The sequence below is a fragment of the Dermacentor andersoni genome, chromosome 1 (genome assembly GCF_023375885.2).
Source record: "Dermacentor andersoni chromosome 1, qqDerAnde1_hic_scaffold, whole genome shotgun sequence".
Taxonomy (NCBI): Eukaryota; Metazoa; Arthropoda; class Arachnida; order Ixodida; family Ixodidae; genus Dermacentor; species Dermacentor andersoni.
The window spans coordinates 75,150,949-75,172,621 of record NC_092814.1 but is presented as its reverse complement, the minus strand read 5'-3'; the positions used below and the strand labels follow the sequence as shown (position 1 = coordinate 75,172,621).

Below are 21,673 nucleotides of genomic sequence, written 5' to 3'. Positions count from 1 at the left end.
AATATCTTGTTCAGTTTTGTATAAGTATGCATCATCCATTTTTAGTGTCTTTAGGCATAAGGATAAAACTCCATGTAGGCATATAGTACAAGTTTCCAGAACAGGCTTGGCCATGAGCTATGCACTAGTTGCTTAACTTCATGTGCTACCATGATTGGTGCAATACCTTAACGGAGGCCAAATTGGGTTGATTAAGTGCTATCAGTACAGGTTTCTCAAAAAGAAATTGTGCTTAGTACAACAGATTTGAAGTACAGACAAACAATAAGCAACATTATACTTACAGATAAAGCCAGCCCTTGTTGTAACACTGACTATTGTGACACCATATTTTTGTCCCATAAACAAATGGCTAAACTAAGCCACAGTCAATTGAAGTTTCAACGGCTAGCACAGCCAGTAAAACATTTAGATGCAACAAAACCTGTGAAGTCCAATGCAAGAACAAGCACTCAGACAAAACTTGAACAATGTAGCTTTACTGGCAGGTGCCTACAGTTCCAGAACACAGCTGCATGCAGTGCAGACCAGCTGTGCCGGGAGTTTTAGTCTACATCTAAATCTGTTAGCCGACAAGCACTGTTGAGTCACTGGTAAACTCATATGGAGGCACCTCAAGGTTTAGAGGTGCTGGCCCTTTGCGGATGCGGCCAGATGCATCGTAGTGTGAGCCATGACATGGGCAGTAGTAGCCACCAAAGTCTCCCGCGTTAGCAATAGGTACACAGCCTAGATGAGTGCAGACACCTGCAGAAGTATGCACAAGATTATGCATAACCATCAGAAACAAGGTTCTACATGAAAAGTGAAAATGGAACGAACACAGACTCATAGAGAACAACCACCAATGTGTCACTTTTTTACAGGCACATATCCATGTGCAACATGAAATGAAAGGCTAATGATCCAGAGGCCATACCAGAAGGCTTACCTTGCATTCAGTACAAGTTAAGTTCACAAACCCTCTAGTTCCTTTCAATGCTACCAGCTGCAGCACAAAGGGGTGGTTCAGTGTTCCATTTATTACACGCTATCTATGCTATCTGTAAACACAGTACAACAAAGGATATTTAATGTACTATCCCTTCGAATGAAATGTGAAGAGCGAAGAGCGTGCCCGACGGATAACCATACATACAGTGCTTGCCATTGGCCAGTCGTCACCTGAGACGGGCACATAAGCATTCAATTTGCCTGCAGGGTGAAAATGCTTGCCCTACTGCAGGAGTTGAGCTTCTGTTTTCTTTTATTTAAAGGCAAGAAAACGAAAATCACAGAAAATTATGGCAGTAGGGCAGGCATCCTCACACTCTAACAAGCAAAGTGGACGTGTGCACCTGTCTTTGGCGATGACTGCCTGACAGCGCATACTGCGACTTCAGTTATGCTTCAAAAACATGTTCCACTGTTCACGTTACATTTCATGCCGATAGTATGTAAAATTGAACATTACCACTACTAAGATGACTATAACGCTACACAACACTTAAAGCACTCAACTGAAGCCTTCAACGAGGCCCTAAAATGTTAGCATAAGGCAAATAAAACCACCATACTTAAGACTGCAATAATGAACATTCAAGTGAAATATTATACTGCTCCTCTAATTACAACAATATCAACAAAGGTTACCTGTCTCTTTTACGGCCATCTCAAATCCTTACCCTCCCTTCGTAGCTTCACATGTGCCAAAAATCACGAAATTATATTGGCCACGATCTTGAAGATCGTGAGCAGCGGAATAGAAAAAGTGGAAGCAGGTGCAAGGACAAACCAGAGAGAGCAGACCAGTATAAAGTGAGCAAATGCAGTGAGCCACATGCCTGTAATTATGTTGAAAGACAGTGTATTCCAATTTGTTCCAACAAGCCAAGCTAACTTGCTTGACACACAAGATGACAACTTCTCTGCATCATTAAGCATACTAGAACACGAACACGCCTGGACATTGCCCTGGCATCTAATTTCTTACACCCATGTAAACAAAGATTTTTGCAACTTGGGTCACATATCCTGTGACCCAAGTTTGTGTCAAAGAGGTTCACTGAAGAGCGGCACACACCCGGTGACACAAGTCGGCATCAGAGAGGTTCACTGAAAAACGCACTTTACCAGTTGCACATACCCAGTGACCAAAGTTGGTCCAATAGTTGGGTTCGAACTCAGTTTCCTCAGGACAGCAGCCCAATGCTCTACCAATTAGACTGTGAACTACCCCAGTGACCCAAGTAGGTGAGAAAACAGAGACATGACTGGGAAAGGCAGATAGACACCAGAAGGTGCGTTAAGTATCCTAAGAAAGCTTATCGCATTAATAAATATTAAGTCAATTATTTATACTACGTACACTCTATATTAAGGTAGTGGTGATACTTAGCCTGTGTCATTATGAATACTACACAGATTTATACAGTCTGACAACTTGCACACATCACTTTCCAAAACCTGCATTTTCCCTAGACAGTGTCTCTCGCCTAAGCAGCACTCATGCTTAGGTTGTTTTAATGGTGCCCACTCAACTTCGCCCCACCCTGCAGCTACACATGCATTGCTGATGACTTTGATGCTGTCTTATTGAAGCCTACAACAGGATTCAATCAGGGCTTAGGATGACAGATGTCTGTCAAAGATAGTGGCTGTCTATGCCAAGATTTGGAATGCAACCAGAAAGAAGAAAGCGCAGCATGACATCGTGTTACTGGATGGAATACTGCAAGCACTGCCTGGCACCTGTGGAGAGTCATACCCTCCAGTGCATCATAAATAAAAAGAGGAGGAGAAGGGCAACCATTAACACCAGATAGGAATGCTTTTACAAGATACCACTGTATAATCAAAGTGACGTGCTTCCTGTTGCCTGCCAAGGCAACATTTGATTGCTCTTCTACATTAAAAGTAATTCGATACACTGTTAGACACATTTACTTGATTTAAAAAGCTGAAATAAGGGCCAGGATAACATGAAACTATTCCAAATATGCCATTAGCCCTATATCTTAGGTCAAAATGGCTTGGGCCATGCCCATATGGGCTGTGAGCCATTTTGACCTTTCACCGAGGGCTAATGGTGCATTTGGAATATAAACAGAGCAGAAAAGTTTACCGTAATCCCAGCCGTGATTAATGCTCAAATAGCAGCCACAATTTGCTTCCACAAAACTTTCAAGAGCGACTTGTAAATACAGTAAAGAAGAATAGTACTATACTTCTTTTATGTAACTTGACTCAAGCTTCAAAAATATGCTAATGCTATGTAGCTGGATAGAAACAAGGTAATGTTGTTTGCTGTCGATTGGAGATAGATTACTTTTTGCATTCTGCCTAATTAGATACTTCATCTTAACTAATCAACTTCTAAATTATTATAATTCGATTAAAAGTGTCAACGAGAAAATTGTAGAGCAACATGAAAAGCTCCCAATTCAGCTTTCTTTTGCTAAATACGTGCTACATAAAGGTGTTTTTCAGAGTGCGAAAGAAGTGTGTGAATACACTCAAAATTGTCGCGTGACTGGACGCTTGAGGTACTTTGCGTGTATTAGCGGGCTCCTTTCATGCTTGGAAAAACATTTTTATGTAGCACGTATTGAGCAACAGAAAGCTGTGTCAGGAGTTTCCCATGTTGCTCTACAATTTTCTCATTGACATTTTTTATCTAACTGTAATAATTGAGAAGTTGATTTATTAAGACTCATTAGGCAGAATGCAAAAAGTAATCTGAGTATCTCCAAGTGGCAGAAAACAACATTACCTTCTTCCTGCCTAGCTATGTAGCATTTGTATATTTTTAACGTTTGGCTCAGGTTAAGTGAGATGCCCTGTATATAGTTTGCATATATACAAGTACTTTCGTATAAGAGTGCCAAATTTCATATAAGAGCAGTGTCATGCTCAGTGTAAAGTCCAAGTGCAATGTATGCCTTGAGTGCAGTCTTCCTGCGCAAGCATGGGGAAAGGAAGGGGGGGGGGGGATGTGTGCTACAGGTGGCATGTGTGCTAAGTTAGTGGAAATGGGACCATGGTTTTGGTCAATTATTTCAATAAACTTGCTGCTTCCTTAACAAAGGATTAACAGATGTGCGTTGGTCCTATGGACACATACACGTGATATACGTACCCAGTTCAACATTTGTGTGAACCCAACACTCTGAATACATGAAAAACACATGGAGGCTCATCAGTGAAGTGGTTTCTATTAGAATGAGGGCTATAAATATTGAATGGTTAGAGTCATTTGTCTTCCAGTGTGGTGCCATGTTGTAGTAAATATTCTCATTTACTTTCTTTTGCCAACAACTCTTGTGCTCAACAATGCTATGTAGCATTAGCAAGATCAGCTAAACAAGGTGCTTCCTTTTGTAGCATTTGTTGCAACTCTGTGCCTTGTTATATGCTCTGTCAAGTGCCGAACAGTGATTTCATGCTGTTTCGAAGCTGACATGCATGTGATGTGTCTTAACGAGTATGTTGCACTGATGGAATTTTCCCAAGCCAACAAGCACTGTTTCAATGTAAAGATTTCTTTGCTTTCTGAGGCATGTCTCAGGCCCCAGTACACACAGCACTCCGGTGTGCGGAAGTCATTTCGCATGGGCATGAACTCTAGCTAGAGGGGGCATAACACGCCGACTTGGCGTATCAAGCCTGAAATAAAAATGTTGATATTTCCTGCCAAAAAGTAATGTGCACAACATTTCAGCCATCATAAAATATGCAGCATAATTTTTCTCAAGCAGTTGGCCCAGCGAGATGTTTATGGCACTCAGGCATCACCCATAAGCAGCCATTAAAGGACATGTAGGCTTCTATGGAATATTATGTCACATATAGCAGGTAGGCATTTGATGTCATTCTTAAGGAGCAAATCCACAGTTGTCGCCATATTGCCGATCATGATTTCACGCATTTGTATGTAAGCTGCTGCCAAAACACAGTTAGTTGATGTCTCTGTTAGTTTTCACTCTCAATTCGTACAACATTTGCTAACGATGAGCTCAAGCACATATACACGTGGGTTGAATCGACCAGAAATATTACGCTATGAAAAAGAAGTGCACCTGCGCTGACCCACTTGAACACAAAGCAGCATGATGTGGACCTCACTGACTTTAAGGACTTCATTGTGGACACTAGACATGTACGTCACAAATTACATGTAATGAATGACTTGTAATCAACTACAATTTTTCAGTTTCAAAATTGGTCAATTACTTTCTTTACTCTGTAACTGCAAAATGCAAAAACACCTGTGTACGTAGATTTAGGTGCATGTTAACAAAACCTAGGTGGTCCAAATTTCCGAAGTCCCCCACTACGGCATGCCTCATAACGAGATCGTGGTTTTGGCACGTAAAACCCCATACTTTTTTTTTTTACTTTGTAAGAGGTGACACAGATTCGAGCATTTGAATTTGGTGGGAACTAGAGTAAAATACCCATGGTTGTGCCCTGCAGCAGCCTCGCATGTGCGCATATTCAGATGAGCAAACCCAACCGCCAGTATTTGTTTCCTCATTCGAATACTACACCAGATATTTGTTTCCTCATTTTAATACTACACCAGATGTTGGCCGATGATTTGAATAAGTGCTGTTTCGGCTGGATATCGATGGACACTTTGAACGCTATGCAAAGGAAATCGCATAAGAACAACATTTAAAGCTTTTCATTACCCTGCCAGGTGCACTTTCTCTGAGCCCCAGCAGCAATGAAGCGCTGCACTTGATATAGGAACCAGACACGAGCATTCTATCAGTTGGTAACCAGAATCTTGTGCACAAAGTGTTCACAAATTACAACACCACTCTTCCCTCCAACATGCACACCGAGTGAGTTTTCTCTCTCAGTGCTGGTGTCTCACATCCTACAGAATTTTAAAAGTAATAGCTAGCGAAGAACAAGGACATGTGACGGGCTGCAGAAGACGCAATAAAAGATCTAGGCCAGCTCGTTCTATTTACTGCATTTGTGTAATGTTAAAGATTGAGAGCAAAGTAATGTATGTGTAATGATTACACTTCAGTAATTTATTTATTTATTTATTATACATAGTTTCAAGGCCCGAAGGCACTACAGAAAGGAGCGGTACGTAACAAGGCAAGTAATTGGCAAAGGCAAAAAATTTGCCAAAATACTAAAATAATTGCTCAATTACGTTTTTATAGTGGTAATTGTAATTCGTTACTTTTTTTTCTTGAACATGTACACAAGTCTGGTGAACACTACAAGCTTTGCGTCATGTGAGCAACTCAAAGCTTGCAAATTAATGAATGTAGGGCCTTCAAATGGGTGTTCTTATGCATTTCATAAAGCGTAGGGCACTGTGCATGTGTTTAACAGTGCTTACGAGAAGCACACCCTGCTTTCGGGAGAAACACCTTGCTTTCAATAGAAATAAGTATGAGGTATTAATTTTTAACCTCCCACCACTGTATACATACCTAACCACCCGCATTACAGAGCCCACTGTGTGTTGTGTCCAATTACATCGTGCAAAGAAATGCTAATGTTGATTCACCAGAAATGAAATGATTCACCAGAAATGAAATGCTTTCCACAGGCTTTGTATTGCGTCCCCGTGCAGTCTGCCATGGTGGTTAATGTAGCTGAAACCCCATTGTCCTTCTTTGTGATGTTAGCTCTGCCTTCTTCTGGTACTAATGCTTGATCACCTTAGGTATCGAGAACCCAGCCTGGGTAATATGCTGACCACCAGGCTTCTTTCTCATGTGACTGTTGCAGCCAAACACAGCACAGATCACCATAATGCTGCAAATCTGTTCACGCACACCTACAGCACATATTGTCTTTATGGACATGCAGATACACCGTACAAAGACTTTATGCTAAACAAACAAGCCCCCATGGCACAGTGCACAAAACACCGCTGTGGGTGTGTGCCAATATAGCAACTACTTATTAATGCCAAAAGTGGCTTTAACGAGCTACCAGTACAGGTATCAGCAGTTCACACAAGATAAATTTTCGGTATTTCTCTGATGCTGCATAAATGATGTGACCGGCAATATGGCGCAGCTAACTTGGTGATGCTGTTGCCACCTCGCAGATCAAGCGTAGTGCATACCCCCTATACACTGCTCCAAGCATCAAAGCAACATTTCGTTCGCACAATTTTACTGCAAAAGTCAAAATTCTTGTGCAAATGACACAGTTGTCAAGTGCATTAATAATATGCACTAAACCCTATACTTACAGACCATGACTTAGATCTCTTCTGCAATTGAAACCTTTCTTTCAATGTAAAGACTAGGCCTGACTATGCCAAATAAGTACATAAGCACTGATTAAAAAAGAACAACCTTGACAGGCCATGACAATATAAGGCAAATTTCACGCTGCTCTTTTTCTTGCCTGTGCCTCATTGGCATGCCCTCTTTTGCAATGATTAGATGCAGACAACCAAAGACACAACTACATGTATTAAGAAAAATTATTAATATTAACCATAGAAGATAATGTTTCCTGTGCTAAGAAGTCTTTCAGTAGTTATCAGGATCACTAAAAAAAAGTGCAAATCAGCAAGCTTGTTGAAGCCAAATACAATCATTTCATAATATGCAACCAAATATTACCTTGAGTGAAAAACCTTGGCTGCCTTGCACTCCAAGGTTGCAACTTTCAGGTGTTGCAATGTCTCTGAAGTACTATGAGAAATTTTCAAAGAAGATACATACCCAATACAATCAGCCATTCTGGGTTCTGTGTACGTTCCTTGTCGTCCTGTGGATCTCGCAGAGAGCTCAAGTCAACAGAAGTTTCCCTGCTGACCTCCTCACTTGTCCGATGACGTACAAACAGTGGCTTTCCCCGCCACTTGAAGGTAGCATTTTTGCCTTCCGGAATATCACTCAGCTTCACCTCGATTTTGGCCATGGCTAATACATCAGCCGAGGCAGCCAGAGCCGACACAAATTTCGTTACGATGGACTTGGCAGCATACGTGGCCCCCACAGCTCCAACTGCACATAAGTGTGATTGCAAATTGTACACATGCTTTGCTCCTGCACATTCACAAGCATTGTTATTTTCCTCAAAATGTCTCACATTTGTAAAATATTTTTGAAACTCTCATGAACACTGAAAATCTGAATTCATATCAACTAACAGTCAACCAAGTAATTCTATTCAGCACTTCAATTCCCAGCATTTGGATATATGACCATCAACATAAACAACAGATACAATGCCCACTTAGTTATGTAAATTTTTCAAGCCTTAGCAAGCACAGACGCATTGCATCACTTATGTTTGCTTTGTGGTGGTTTCATTTTAAAGCTGTGCATCATTTCTTAAAGGGACTCACAACTGGCCAGAATGTGTTGCGAGATGTTGATGGTAATGAAACGACCATGATTTATAGCGATAGAATCCAGCACACTGTTCATGATTTAAGTAGGAATGATAATTTTAAATTGGCAAAGAAAGTCTCAAAAATCAGTAGATGGCGCAGCCTGGTGGTGAAGCCGTGGTACTTCGGATGTAGTATAAGAGATTAATGTATGTAAGTCGGCTGTTATTAAGCACAGCATAATTATTGGTTGAAATTGCAGTTCGCATATTATTAAGCTTTTGCACTTTATTTTATGCATATTACGAAGTAAAAAAGAAGTGCGCATTAATGAGCAACACTGCCTTCGTGGTAATGAATGGAGCAGCGGAGCGGGCAGAGACGTTCAATGCATCATGGCGCACATGAGTTTGCGAGTTAGTACCCAGAGTTCTGAGGTCTCTAAAAAATTAAATTCTGGGGTTTTATGTGCCAAAACCATGACCTTATGAGGCACGCTGTAGTGGAGGACTCTGGAAATTTGGATCACCTGGGATTCTTTAACGAGTTCTGAGGTCACTACAAGATATCAACTGCCAATGACGAATTGTGCAGTGAATAGGTGCCGGCACTGCAATAATATTTACAGGCACATCCTACCACTGCGCTTGGCTAAAAAGAAAAGCCTGGTGCATCCAGCCAGCAAAAGCACAGCCTTTGAGATCAGTTTGTTACTTGGTGGGAGCCGTCACTGAGACATAGATTCGTACACCACTTATTGTAAATATAATTCAACACTTCATAAGGCATGAACCGCAGGAACATTGGCTTGATAAACACGATATTACCTTCGTACAGCTAGAGCTGCACTTGTCTGCTTCCCACCAGTGCTGGCTTATAATCGCCATCACACTCACCTAACACTGTTTCCAGCATGTTTCTTCAGCATGACTACATTCTCAAAGCAGATCGGAAAATTCTGCTAAAAAATGTTCCACGGCATTTTGCATGTTACCACTGTATGATTGGACACTCAGACCAGTAAGCTTTTCCTTGCACTAAAGAAAATGGGTACCATAAAAAATGGTTGTCAGCCCCTTTAAGCACAACTGTTTTTTAACTCTCATGCAGTATGCATTGTGTAGGCACACGACACACATGAGTCAACATATACACAACAACATACACCACAAAATGTTTTAAACTAAGCCAAAAGTAAGAAAAATATTCAGCACACTGCTATTTACCAAATTTTGCTCATAAGCTAGGCTGTTCATTGCTGTTAGTTGATACACTTATATGTTGTCAACAAGCAGGCAATTTGTAAGCTGCTTGTTTCTGTTCATATGAAACAAAATTACAATATACGCAATATTCAATTTAACATTAGAATTTTCGGCTACTGTTCAGCCCCCAGTAAAATAAAGTTCTGTTTGCCAAAATTTATGACAGTGAAAGTATATGGACCAGGGATTCCGCAGTAAAGCAGATTTCTTTTCCACCTATGAATGCGACTCGAAATTGAGGACTGTAGTCCAAATTGGGCATTTCGAACTTTGCAGCACAATCATCCATTTCAGTTTGTGCACCTGAATTACAAAGAAATTAAGTTTTCTCAGGGAGCCTGTGTTCCACATGCTTTTTTCCAAGAGTGTACACCCAGTTGATAAGTTAGACACACCACAATGTGGCCTCACTACTACACACAAATTAAACTTGTCATGCTTAATTCTTGCAAATAGGAAGTGTAATGGAGCCCAAAATCTTAACGTTGACAAATTAGAGATTTGGCACAATATAACCATGCTGTAGCAGCAAATCCTGTGATTTCAGCAGGTCACCAACGCTACAAGAATTACCATTTTGTTCTTCGTAGCTGTACCAATCTATCCATAATCTTTACATAGTATAAACACCTTCCAGCAATCGATTCTTTCATAGAGCGCAGAATTTTTCTCTTGACATTATTATTGCAAACAAGCTACAAGAAGTTGTCCCCCCTTTGTCCCCTTTATTTCTTTTACTTATTATATCTACACATAAATGAGAAAGAACAGCTAATTTCCCTTGTTCTTTTCCTGGCTTCATAGTTGTAACTAACAAAAACCGAGCCCCTCGATTTCCCTTATTCTTTTCATTCAATCAAAAAAACAAATAAACAAAAAAGCTTAAATTTCAAAAAATTTCTGGCAACAAGATGGACGTGGCATCAAATAACACCAACCAGACTCAAAGGTTGTGAATGGACATCTAATGTATTCTTTTAAACACTAACGGGTTCCTAATTCCACCTTATTTGTCTAACAGCTTTCAAGTTATTTCAAATGCTCGTCTGCATTTACACCTAATGTAACGGTGCCTATTGTAACATGTATTTCAACAAAGATACACAATGCTAATGAATAAAAAATATGCTCATTGCAGATGCCAAAGCCTCTTGTTTTCCATCACAGTGCACACTGATTGCTAGATATTCCCAGACAGAGCTCCTCGAAGCAACTTCTTTTTCATCAAGGAAGTGCATTGTGCTTACGAGTTCATCAAGTATAGTATAGCTATCATTGAATAGCCATTGCATAAGAATTCCCACTTTAAAATTAAATTATGGGGCATTACATGCCATAGTAGAGGACTCCGGATTAATTTGGCAACCTGAGGTTGTTTGAAGTGCACCTACATTTAAGTAGATGGGTGTTTTTGCATTTCACCCCCATCAAAATGCGGCTGCCGCGACCGGGATCGAACTCATGACCTCAAGCTCAGCTGTGCAATGCCATAGCAACTAAGCTACCATGCCGGGCAAATATCCAACGGGATTATTTTTCAAATCTTGTACAAGTTAGAGGGGCCCTGAAACGAACGCAGTAAAAAAAAAAAAATTAGTAAAAAGCAAGGGCAAAGGGAGTGTGAAAGAGCTAAACGACTTTGACCTAAGCACACTGCGGCGCGTTCTTCACCGCTTCTGCTAGATGAATTAACTGCAATCATTTGGCATCAAGGGAGCAAGCCGATGACAGGAAATTCACCTTCGGTATTGGCCAGCAACATTCCCGACCTCCACACTTATGTGAGTAACTACTGAGATGGACTATAGAAATAGAAACAGCACAAGTGCACAAGCTTGTGCTGAAAAGTCTGAGGAAACTGCACTTTCCATGCAACATTGACGGCCAAAGGGCTGTAGGTGTCAAGTCAGCTATCTTGTGTAGGGCAACTTAAATGTATGAGGAAGCCTTCTTAAAGAACTTTATATACATATATCTCCTACTGTGGTACCTAAGATGACAAGGACACTGGGTTGTGCAGTTCTGCCAGCTCCAACTTCTCTCTCAGACTTCTTTATAGTGGTGACAATTAATATTAATCCTTTCTTTCAGAACTCTCTTACAATTGCAGTAAGATAACTATCATGCCAACAAACTGTTACCACTTAAAGCATTTAAGTTACTCAATATGACCATCGAATACCTCCAGCTTAATTACACCCTCCCCCCTACCCCACCAAACAAAGAAGTTCTAATGCTCACAGAAGCTTGAAAATGCTAACTTCGAGGGCACTAAAGCAACAGTAATACCTTCTAAGTTCAAAAAAGGTCTTGCTATTTTATTTATGAACTGCAGTTTACAAGTTCAACAAACTTATTTGCTGTGTCACTGAATTCTGACTGTCAGAGGTCACCATACTAGCACTTCACTACTTGAACAAAAGACAAGATGTCTACAAACCTACTCATAGCTCATGACTTAAAGACTTTAACTGAACTATACACAAGCAAAGATGTACACAAGCAAGGTCATTTCGGTAGCAAAGGTAGGGCAAAGTGTGCTTGGAAGGTGCAGACTTGAACTGAAGAGAATACAAGAAAACAAGAGACAGTGGAGACTCAGTGCAGCACTGGAATAAAGCTGCCTTTTGCCTTGTACTTTTTCAGTTCCTTGCATTCACCTAAGAGGTGCCTGCTACATAACAAAATGCCAAAAAGAGTTTCCTAAAACAAAGCTTTTCAGATTGTACTAATACAAGGACAGAAGCTGGAACTTCCCTAATTACAAGTTCCTCAAATGAAATTGACACCAAGGACAACATAGGGGAAATTACTTGTGCTTAATAAATGAAATAAAGAAACGATAAATTAATGGAAACGAAAGTGGATGGAAAAACAACTATGGCAACATTGATGTCTTCAGGTAGCATGTGTAGGTTTATTGACCGTTTGCCTTCACCCAAGAAAGATCACGTTCTCGTGACGCCTGCGGCAGAAAGGATGTTCCACGTCTGCCACCAACGTTTGTGAGTGGTGGGGCTGGCTAACACTCACGGGGTTCTACTAGGAAAACATAAATACCCAAGAAAGTGGATGGGGAGACGGCGCCGCGGTAGCCTAATTGGTAGAGCATCGCACGCGAAATGCGAAGGTTGTGGGGATCGTTCCCCACCTGCGGCAAGTAGTCTTTTTCATCCACTTTCATTTCCATTAATTTATCGTTTCGTTATTTCATTTATTAAGCACAAGTAATTTCCCATATGTTGTCCTTGGTGCCAATGTTTATTGGCTTCTTATGATATGACTAATAAAAAATCGGGCTCCTCGGTTAACCCTCTTTCTTCTCGTTCAAACGAAATTAGACACTTATGGCAAATTGTCTCTTATACTCCACTCACATTTCACATGCTTAGGTAGCTGCAGAGAACGGCGTTCATTTTGCTTTTTAAAAAGCGCGTCTCTCAGAGATGCCTGCGATGCACTCTCACATTATGCTGAATTGCCTTTGTAGCAGAGTGTTGGCAGCAGGGGCATAGTCAGAGGGCGGGGGGGGGGGGGGGGGGGGGGCTTATGAGGCGTCAGCCCCCCCCCCCTCCCACCAAATTTTTTTTCTGCTGTCATGCACTGCCGACCAAAACGACCCCCGGTGGCGGAAATCGTTCTGGATTTTGTATAGAATGTCTTTTTCACGCTCGAAAAGACATTTCAGCGCAAACATTGCGAATTCGGGCTGGATTTCACGGCAACGCCCATGCAACGGGAGTCACACAACACAAGGAGCCCCATCCGAGCATAAAGTTTCAAGGGCAGTTTGATGGCAAGCGGTCTCGTCGCGGCATCTCACAGAGGCCACGGAATCTAGCAAGTGCATGGATTTCAATCCCGAAACTTTATTAGTATAAAGTTCTCATAAACTTCTGATGCGAAAGGTGCCTTGACATTTCTAAAGTTGTACTTTAGATTGTCATTCCGGAACTTTGCAGGCTCAATGTTGTTTAAACATTTGACATCAAAGCTGCATCAACTTTTCTAAAGTTTTACGTCAGGATTCTGACCTTAGGATTCTGTGATCTGTGATTGCCCAACATGTTTATCTGCCTTGTTTGACGCATAATATGCAGTAACTTTACCTTAGATATGTGAATTTACTGGAGACTTATACGTGTATTTAAATATCTTGTTGCAAAGTTTTGTGTATACGTGCATAGAACTTTGTTTCCAGTGGCACTGTTCTGCCCTTTATCAAGCTGTTTCTTCGCATTTGTATATTCCGTTGTATCTTACATATCTAATGTACAAGGGCAAGTCAAACGAAAGTGACCCAACCCACCCCCAGCAATAATGGTTCGGTTCATTATCTGCGAGGCATGCTCGTAGCACACAGGAATCTCTCTTTTACAAAAGTGACACGCAGGTGTGAGGATAAATGTTCTTTGCTGCTCTTATACACTGGGTTGAACATGGTTGCATGACATAATGGACGCTCCAAAAGTTTAACAGCATGGTGTCGTGAGGTTTTTGACAGCTGAAGGTGTTTCCCAAAAGGAAATTATTCGCCGTATGGCTGCTGTGTACGTTGATCATTGGATTTCATTGGCCATTGTGAAGCGTCGGAGCAGATGGTTCAAAGAAGGACGTGAAAGTTGCAAAGACGGTCCAAGACCGGGCCAAAGCCATCGTGCAATCACCCCCAACACAATTGTCACAATTGCAAAGGTTTATGAGCTGAATAGACAAGAACGGAGGATATGCATCGATGAACTAAGAGAGCGTGTGAACATCAGTCACAGTTCGGTTCACACCATAATTCATGAACATCTTGGTTAACGGCTCTAGTGTGCGCAATGGATGCCCAAGATTTTGAACCACCGCCAGAAGACGGAGAGGTTCGCCGCTGCCTTGACTCATCTGATCCAGTATCACAATGAGGGTGACGACTTCTTGTCTGCAGTTGTCACCAGGGACGAATCATGGTGCCACTATTATGAGCCTGAAACACGACGGCAATGCTTACAGCGGAAACATTCGACTTCACCACCCCCCAAAGAAAGCAAAGGCCGTCATTTCCGCCGGAAAGGTGTTGACTTTCTTTTCGATCGTCACGGGCCATTAATGATCGAATTTGCTAAACCTGGAGAGACTATCAATTGTTTCCGATATTGTGAAATGCCGGGTCAGCTGCGTGTCGCAATCAAGAACAAACGACGTGAAAAATGGATGAATGGGGTCATCTTGCTCAACGACAATGCCCGTTCCCACGTCATTGATGCGGTTAACCCAGAACTGGCAAATTTCAAGTGAGAAATGCTGCAAAATCCGCCATACAGCCCAGACCTGTCGCCTTGCAACTTCCATATTTTGGGGCAGTTGAAAAAACAGCTCAAGGGAACCAGACTCGTGTCGGACGATGACGTCGAAGACTCAGTTACAGACTTTTTGAAGCAGCAACCCAAGGATGTTTATGAGATGGGAATCACGCGACTCGTTAGTCAGCGGGACAAATGTATAAATGCTCATGGAGAATTTTAAATAAAGTACCCTGTTTGTCATATACTCGCATTGGCTCACTTTCATTTGGCTCGCCCTCGTATATTTTGCAGAACTCCTGCTTTTTGTATGTGCTCTCTGTTGCAACAATAATTTGGGAGCAATTACTCACAATACACGACCAGTGACAGCTGCTCCTGCGCAATATTTGGAACAAAGGACAGTGTCATTGAGGTTTTTTCCTCGCCATTGCAAATGTACAATAATGTAAACAAGGTTATTGAATGACAAAGTTTCATTAAAATATTTGTCCTCAACTTGTTCATTTCACGGCCTTTACATTTTTCATATCAGCAGCATGCACGGCTTTTGCTGGTTTCGAACTGATATAGTTCTAAAGCTCGTGTGATATTTTCTTTACTTATTAAATAGACAAAAAAAAAGTTATTTCGGGCACAATTTTTGGGACATACGAGTGTATTCGTTTACACTCGTATGTCCCAAGTTCGGGACATACATACACACATACATACATACTATGTATTTATTTTCAATACCCTAAAGGCCCTGAGAGGCATTACATAGGGGGGGATACAATTCACACATGATATTGTAATAAAAATGACTGAAGGCAACAATCAAGCACAGATTTCGGTAGAAGAAACACTTTGTAAAAAAAAGATAGATGTATGTCTGTGTGTATGTATGTATGTATGTATGTGTGTATGTATGTATGTATGTACTATATATGGACATACTACGTATGTTCGGGACATACTATGTTCAAGCCCAAGAACTGGCGGATGCGTCACCACGTTCCCGTCCCGACTTGGGCTTCGCCTACGGTTTCGGCCGGAGGAGTTCCCCGCATGGGATCTCCAACGGCTTGAAACTCCTCAGGACTTCAATAAAGTTCTTGACTGACGACTGACTGACTTGTCTTGACAGTGCGTAGCATTCAAATATTCGTTTGCAGCACCTTTGGCAATGACAATGCAGTTATTATTCATGTATTTGATCCCTGGACTAATTCTATGAGGAGGAGACCGATCTGAGGAGGAGGATATGAGGAGGAGACCCCACGAACGAAATTTCTGGCTATGCCACTGGTTGGCAGTGTTCTATGTTCCACTGCCAGTGTGAGCATTGTGCACACACACACACTAGCATTCCCGCTGAGCAGCTGTGTGCAAATTGTTAAGGTACATTGGTCAAAGCAGAGAGGACTGAAAACACTGCTAAATTTGTTTATTATCACACTGTACGTCCCCAAACAACACACGGGCTATTAGAGATGCCATAGTAAGGGGCAGTGGTCTCTGTATTATACCTGACCAATTGGAGCTACTTAATGGGCACCTAAATTTAAGCACCTGGATGTTTCTGCATTCTGCTTCCATCAGAATGCAGCCACTGCAGCAAGGAATCAAACCCACATCCTCAGGCTCAGCCGTAGAGCCAAACAGCCACTAAGACACTGCTGCAATGTCACATAGGCGCTTTAATCCTATCCACTAATAATGAGTTAGTAGCATGCCACTGAACTCCTCCCAACATGATATTTGGTCTGCTTAGCATAACGGCACATTTTGGTTCAGCATTGCCCCCAATTAGCTAGCACTCTCAGCCCTCTAGTGATTTCCAAGTGTGCTTAAAGTTCGTATCTATTCACAAAAATGATATCAGAAGCAGTTACATTTTTGTGAACAGTAACCAGAACTATGTGAAGCATTAGAAAAAATTAAGCATTCCTCTTGTTTTCTTTCTCCAGTTTACGACAACACACACTAACAATGCATGCACAAGTGCTGGCAACAAACTGCGTGACACAGGCAAACTGACGCAAGTGGTGTCGACAAAATGGCAAAAGGTTAACATTTTATTACCCAATTCATTGCTGTATTTGCTATTAGGTAAATAAATATCAAAATATCCATGGTTTGACTCAGCTTACACCCTCCAGTGGTTTAAGGTGCATTACTCTCGATCTAAATGCTCTACTAAAGGAAGGTAGGTAGTAAATAACGAATATGTTGCTTTATGATTTAGCGATTCTCTCTCTCTTTCTTTCGTTTTTTTTTTTCTTTTTGCACTATCCATACTGATCTCGATTATATGCGAGACACGCTCGCAGCTGTTTTTTTTTTTTTTTAACAAAGCATATAGTAAAGAGCAAACAGCAACGCACTGTACATTAGAAGTGAATACACGGACAGGTAAACTTCAATGATGTTCCTGCTTTGGATTGCTGCATGTAACGCTGCAGTGTACGAAACTGGCTTCAGACTTACCGCCGAGAATAAGGTAGGTCTGCACTTTGCCGGATACCTCGGCATCCCGCGAGGTCTTGGTAGGATCCAACTTTGATTTCCTCCGGTAGGCAGAAAAATCTGGCACCTTGATGTCCGTGTGGGCCATTCGTACCTGAGCTGGGGCTGTATCAATAAAATAAAAACCGCAAGCCATACAGGACAAGGAGATCGAAACTCCATATCAAGGTCATGAACATGGAGATCACGAATGAATCACTGGAAGCGAATACAATTTCCTTTAAGCAAAATATTTAAGGTAAACCTTAATTATTCTGTGAATTAAAGCTTCTGCTAACCAACCTGTAAAGCTTCCCGAGCAAGCAAGCAGTTCCTTCCTTGGCAAAGACTTCGCAAGGGCATAGTGCGAGAGCTTAACAGGCGACGGCGGCACCTTCACTTCTTTTTTCACCTCAACAACCGGACTTATTGGCTGGACTTGTGACGCTACGGCTTTAGATGAAGCCTTTACATAATTAGCAAGAGTACTCGCGCGTCCTTTAACGCAGATCATCTTTTTTTAAAGCACCAGACCCAGCTTCAGCACTGAATGACCCACGAGCCAGTACACCGGAAAAGGGTGCCGGACACCGGAGCCGACCGGAGCGCTCAATCCGGAAAAGCGCGCATCATATCCAACCACGACGTACGCAAATTTACCTTTTCTTTACATTAACAGTAAAAAAAAATATCTCAAAAAATATGTGATGAATTAGGAGTTTTACATTATTGTTATTGCTTGGCGCTTATATTTGGTGATGACGCTTTCTATTAGCCATGGATTTGACGCTTCTTGACACCACTGTGCTACCGTGCTTGACACTTGACATTTGGCTGATTTGGCTTCTTGTCTTTGGCTGAAAGAGAAGGTTACTCGCTGGTATTCTGTGGCGGTAGGCGGTAGTTTATATAGGTGTTCGCGTACTCTACAGCAGCCGAAACACGCGTACAAGCTTAACGCCGATAGCAAAGCCGGTAGTCCGGTGCCAGCATCACCAGTAACTGCAGTAAGACGTGTTGGGTAATGAAGGCAACAGTTTATCCCACTGAATCTTGGTGTGCCGTCTGCTGAGTGACATTATTCTGACGCATTTTTTTAAATATCTCTACTTGCATGTGTTCAACTAAGCTTCATAGCTGACATGGCATCGGGGGAGGATGGTTCCAAGAGAAAGGTTGCGTTAATTTCGGGAATTACTGGGCAAGTAAGTGAACAGTCATCATTTAATTGGGCTTAGTGCCGCGTTTGATTTGTGCTGTGTTCTGACACCATTTTTTTATAGCGCATTTCATGTGAATACGTGGCAAACGTACGCGAACTCCTGCCGCGTGAGTTGTGTATGTTTAACGCGGTAATGTCGAATAGATAGAATGCAGCGCACAAGATGGTCACCGTCCCTGTTCTTCTTTTTTTTTTTTTCAATCTACGCATTTATGAGTTGCCATTGGCAGGAAAATTGTTTGCAGCAGCACCTTTGGAACGTAAACCAACTTCTTATCTTCCTCTTACGCAACACACATTCCTTCTGCTTTTCTTTTTCTGGTTATACGAGAAACCTAAGTTTTATACGGAACTACGAAAAACAGACAACTATAATGTGTGTTTATTCGTGAACACTTAGAAGCAAATAGTTGGACTGCGTCCGAATTCATATATTACTGCTGCTGAATACAAAAGTGGAAGTCATAGTGCAGCTATCCATGTTGGTATTGCTTTCATGATCAATTATGCAAGCAAACTAACAAATGTGCGATTACAAATGGCCTTTTTCTGGCAAATGAAATTGTTGCTGTGCAAGTGTAAGATGTCTTTACAGATAACAGGGAAAATAATTTTCCCCAGCACAGAGATGAACCAACAAAGACCACTCCTCATTTTATTATGGCAGTGTCTGTCTTCAGTCTTTAAACTTTCAAACTGGAATGTTGAACTGTTAGAAAGCAACACATTGATGCACAAAAGTAAAGTACTTTCTTTCTTTTTATTGATTGAAATAATTCCAACATCAAACTTTTAGCATTACTTTTGTTCTTTAAAATTTTATTTCTACTGTATGGTAGGGATGATGTAATGATTATATTCCAATTCTTTACCTTTTGCACTTTGTCAGTGGTCAAATCGGCACTCCACCTACCTTATCACCAGGATCGACCATTCATGAAGGTCATATGATAAGAGCGAAATAGAATTGAACAAAAAGAACCCTTATGTTATGCTGGCCTATATGTCTGTAAGGCCGAAGCAGCAACATATCCACCTGATCTAAGAAGCCTTTTCTTCACTTACAATGACTGGTCTTGGCCGCACCTGTCAGAAATTTTGTTGTTGGAACATTGCCTTAATGCTTTACTTTGGGCAGTTCCTTGGATGTAATTTTTTAATTTGACCATCATAATGCACTTACCTGGTAGGTATTGATTACCCTGCAAGCTTATCTTTTTGCACTTCCATTGATATAAACATTATTTGCACAGCGTGAGTTCTCGATTACTCGAATGAAAATTCAGTTTAAAATGTATTTGTATGACATCACATACACCATTTTGTAGTCCTATTCACAGCTTCCATTGTGCTGCTAGTGTGTACCCCCTTGTAGCAGGTTGTGGAATGCAGGGTGACCTGCTTGCAGCTTGTTAAGTAAAATTATGACCTTTATTTCAGCTTTGAAACTATTAACATGTTTATAATGCCATCTTTCAAAACATCTGCCAATGGCACAGTTTATTTCCAAGCATGTATGTCGTGCAGGGGGAATTAGGAGCTGTCTTTCATTCATTTTTGTTTCAGGCTAAAGGTTGGCCCAGTGTTGCATGATTAATGTTAATGTGCCTTGTTTGCAGTCTTAATTTATCATTTGCAAACTCAAGTCAATGTGAATCAACTTTCACTGTACAGAAATATTCTTCCCACTTCTCTGGTGGTATTGCTAACTGCAGAATCATTTCTTGAATTTGAGGGTTGGCTCCAGGGATGACCTCATAAAGCCACTGCTTTTGGTATTGAAAGTTAGGGCAATGGGGTCTTTTACCAGCGATCTTAGGTTAAATGGCAACAGGCTTTTCATCAGTTTCCACCTGGTTGCTGGTGCTGCTTAAAAAAGCAACATCAGTTATTCATTATAACTGTACTTTTCCAGAGATTGTATATACACTTCAGTGATGTACATGCTGAATGATACAGCATAGTGAATTGATGCTCACCTTGTCATATAAGAGAGCTTCCCAGGATACTTTTTGTGGTGGGGTTAAAGACTTTGTCAGATGTATGGTCATATGTAAAGAAATATAATGGTTCAGACAAAAGAATGGTATGACTGTCTCACTGAATATACGAGGGCGAATCAGGAAGTCTTTGCCCCTCTTTTACATGAGCCAGAATAAGGTACATACAGGTCATTACAAATCTACATAGTATTCTGTGTACCTTACACTACGTTTCCACATAGTCCCCACACTGGTTCAGGCATTTTTCTCATCGCAGCACTAAACTTGAGATGCCCCTGTGGTAGAATTTGTCCGACTGACTGTGGAACCATCAGACTGCTGTCTTGGCTTCATCGTTGCACGTGAATCACTGTCCTGCCAGGAACTTCTTCAGCAGACCAAAAACATGGAAATCACTAGGGACGAGGCCCGGACTGTACGGTGGTTGGTCCAGACTCTCCTTGTGAAATGACTGGAGCTTTTCGGCGGTTCTGATTGTCACGCTTCATTGCTCGTATGCCATGGAAGTGTGAAGCACAACCACCATTTTCAACAACTGACAGCAGCGTCGTACCGTGCAGCTACTGGCAGATAAGGCCGGGCCGGTACAAAAAAAAAAGGTCCGCCACTGGGAATGGATATGTTGACTTCTTATTTACAGCCATAATTTGGTTAAAAAAGAAATAATAAAGGCAAAGACTTTCTGATTCGCCCTCATACACGAGCTGCAGTACATGCAGCTAATGTAAGAGCTTCATGTTTCAACTCTTGTGTCATGTTGGAGAAACTTCCAGAACATATTGGAAGCCACGTGTGGAGAATGTTTAGTTCATAACCGAACATATTCTTTTAAAAGATCGTGGATATGTGCCATCAGGAGCTAAAATTCGGGTGCTACAGGGGTAGTTGAGAAAGCTGAAATTTCTCGTGGCTTGCCTGTGCAAGCATGAAATAGGGAGCTGTGCTGCATTATTTGTATGCGCATGTGTGCACCACACCACTCAGTTTCAGGATATAAAAATATTGCTTTATCTTGGCACACATCGTAACCTTGTTGATACTCTGTCCTGAAACATTTTATTTTGAGCCCTGTGGTTCTTAGATTACTACAAAAACATAAT

At 41.4% G+C, this 21,673-nt stretch overlaps 2 protein-coding genes across 3 annotated transcripts in view; one reads left to right on the top strand and one right to left on the bottom strand.

The window, feature by feature from the left end:
- Positions 1-463: 463 nt before the first annotated feature.
- RFeSP (Rieske iron-sulfur protein) lies at positions 464-17,936 on the bottom strand. The gene is made up of 4 exons (XM_050191884.3): positions 17,652-17,936; positions 17,331-17,474; positions 7,695-7,979; positions 464-747 (listed from the first exon to the last, which is right to left on the bottom strand). The coding sequence occupies exons 1-4, from the start codon at positions 17,860-17,862 to the stop codon at positions 566-568; spliced, it is 822 nt and encodes a 273-aa protein (XP_050047841.2). The 5' UTR covers positions 17,863-17,936; the 3' UTR covers positions 464-565.
- Positions 17,937-18,150: 214 nt separating this feature from the next.
- Positions 18,151-21,673, top strand: part of Gmd (GDP-mannose 4,6 dehydratase) — a 31,788-nt gene continuing 28,265 nt past the window's right edge. The window contains exons 1-2 of one of the 2 annotated variants that reach the window (XM_050191880.3): positions 18,151-18,369; positions 18,478-18,553. In XM_050191880.3, the coding sequence (XP_050047837.1) occupies positions 18,491-18,553 (63 nt within the window). In that variant the 5' untranslated portion in view covers positions 18,151-18,369; positions 18,478-18,490. Of the gene's footprint in view, positions 18,554-21,673 lie in introns of both variants that reach the window. The other variant, XM_072286097.1, reaches the window with a different exon arrangement.

What these genes read in the sequence shown, in the direction of transcription:
- RFeSP (XM_050191884.3), bottom strand. Translation starts at nt 17,862, where the DNA reads ATGATCTGCGTTAAAGGACGCGCGAGTACTCTTGCTAATTATGTAAAG. An exon ending in TTGCTCGGGAAGCTTTACAG is followed by an intron (nt 17,475 to 17,651) that starts GTTGGTTAGCAG and finishes TTATTGATACAG; the next exon opens with CCCCAGCTCAGGTACGAATG. An exon ending in AGAATGGCTGATTGTATTGG is followed by an intron (nt 748 to 7,694) that starts GTATGTATCTTC and finishes ATACTTCTGCAG; the next exon opens with GTGTCTGCACTCATCTAGGC.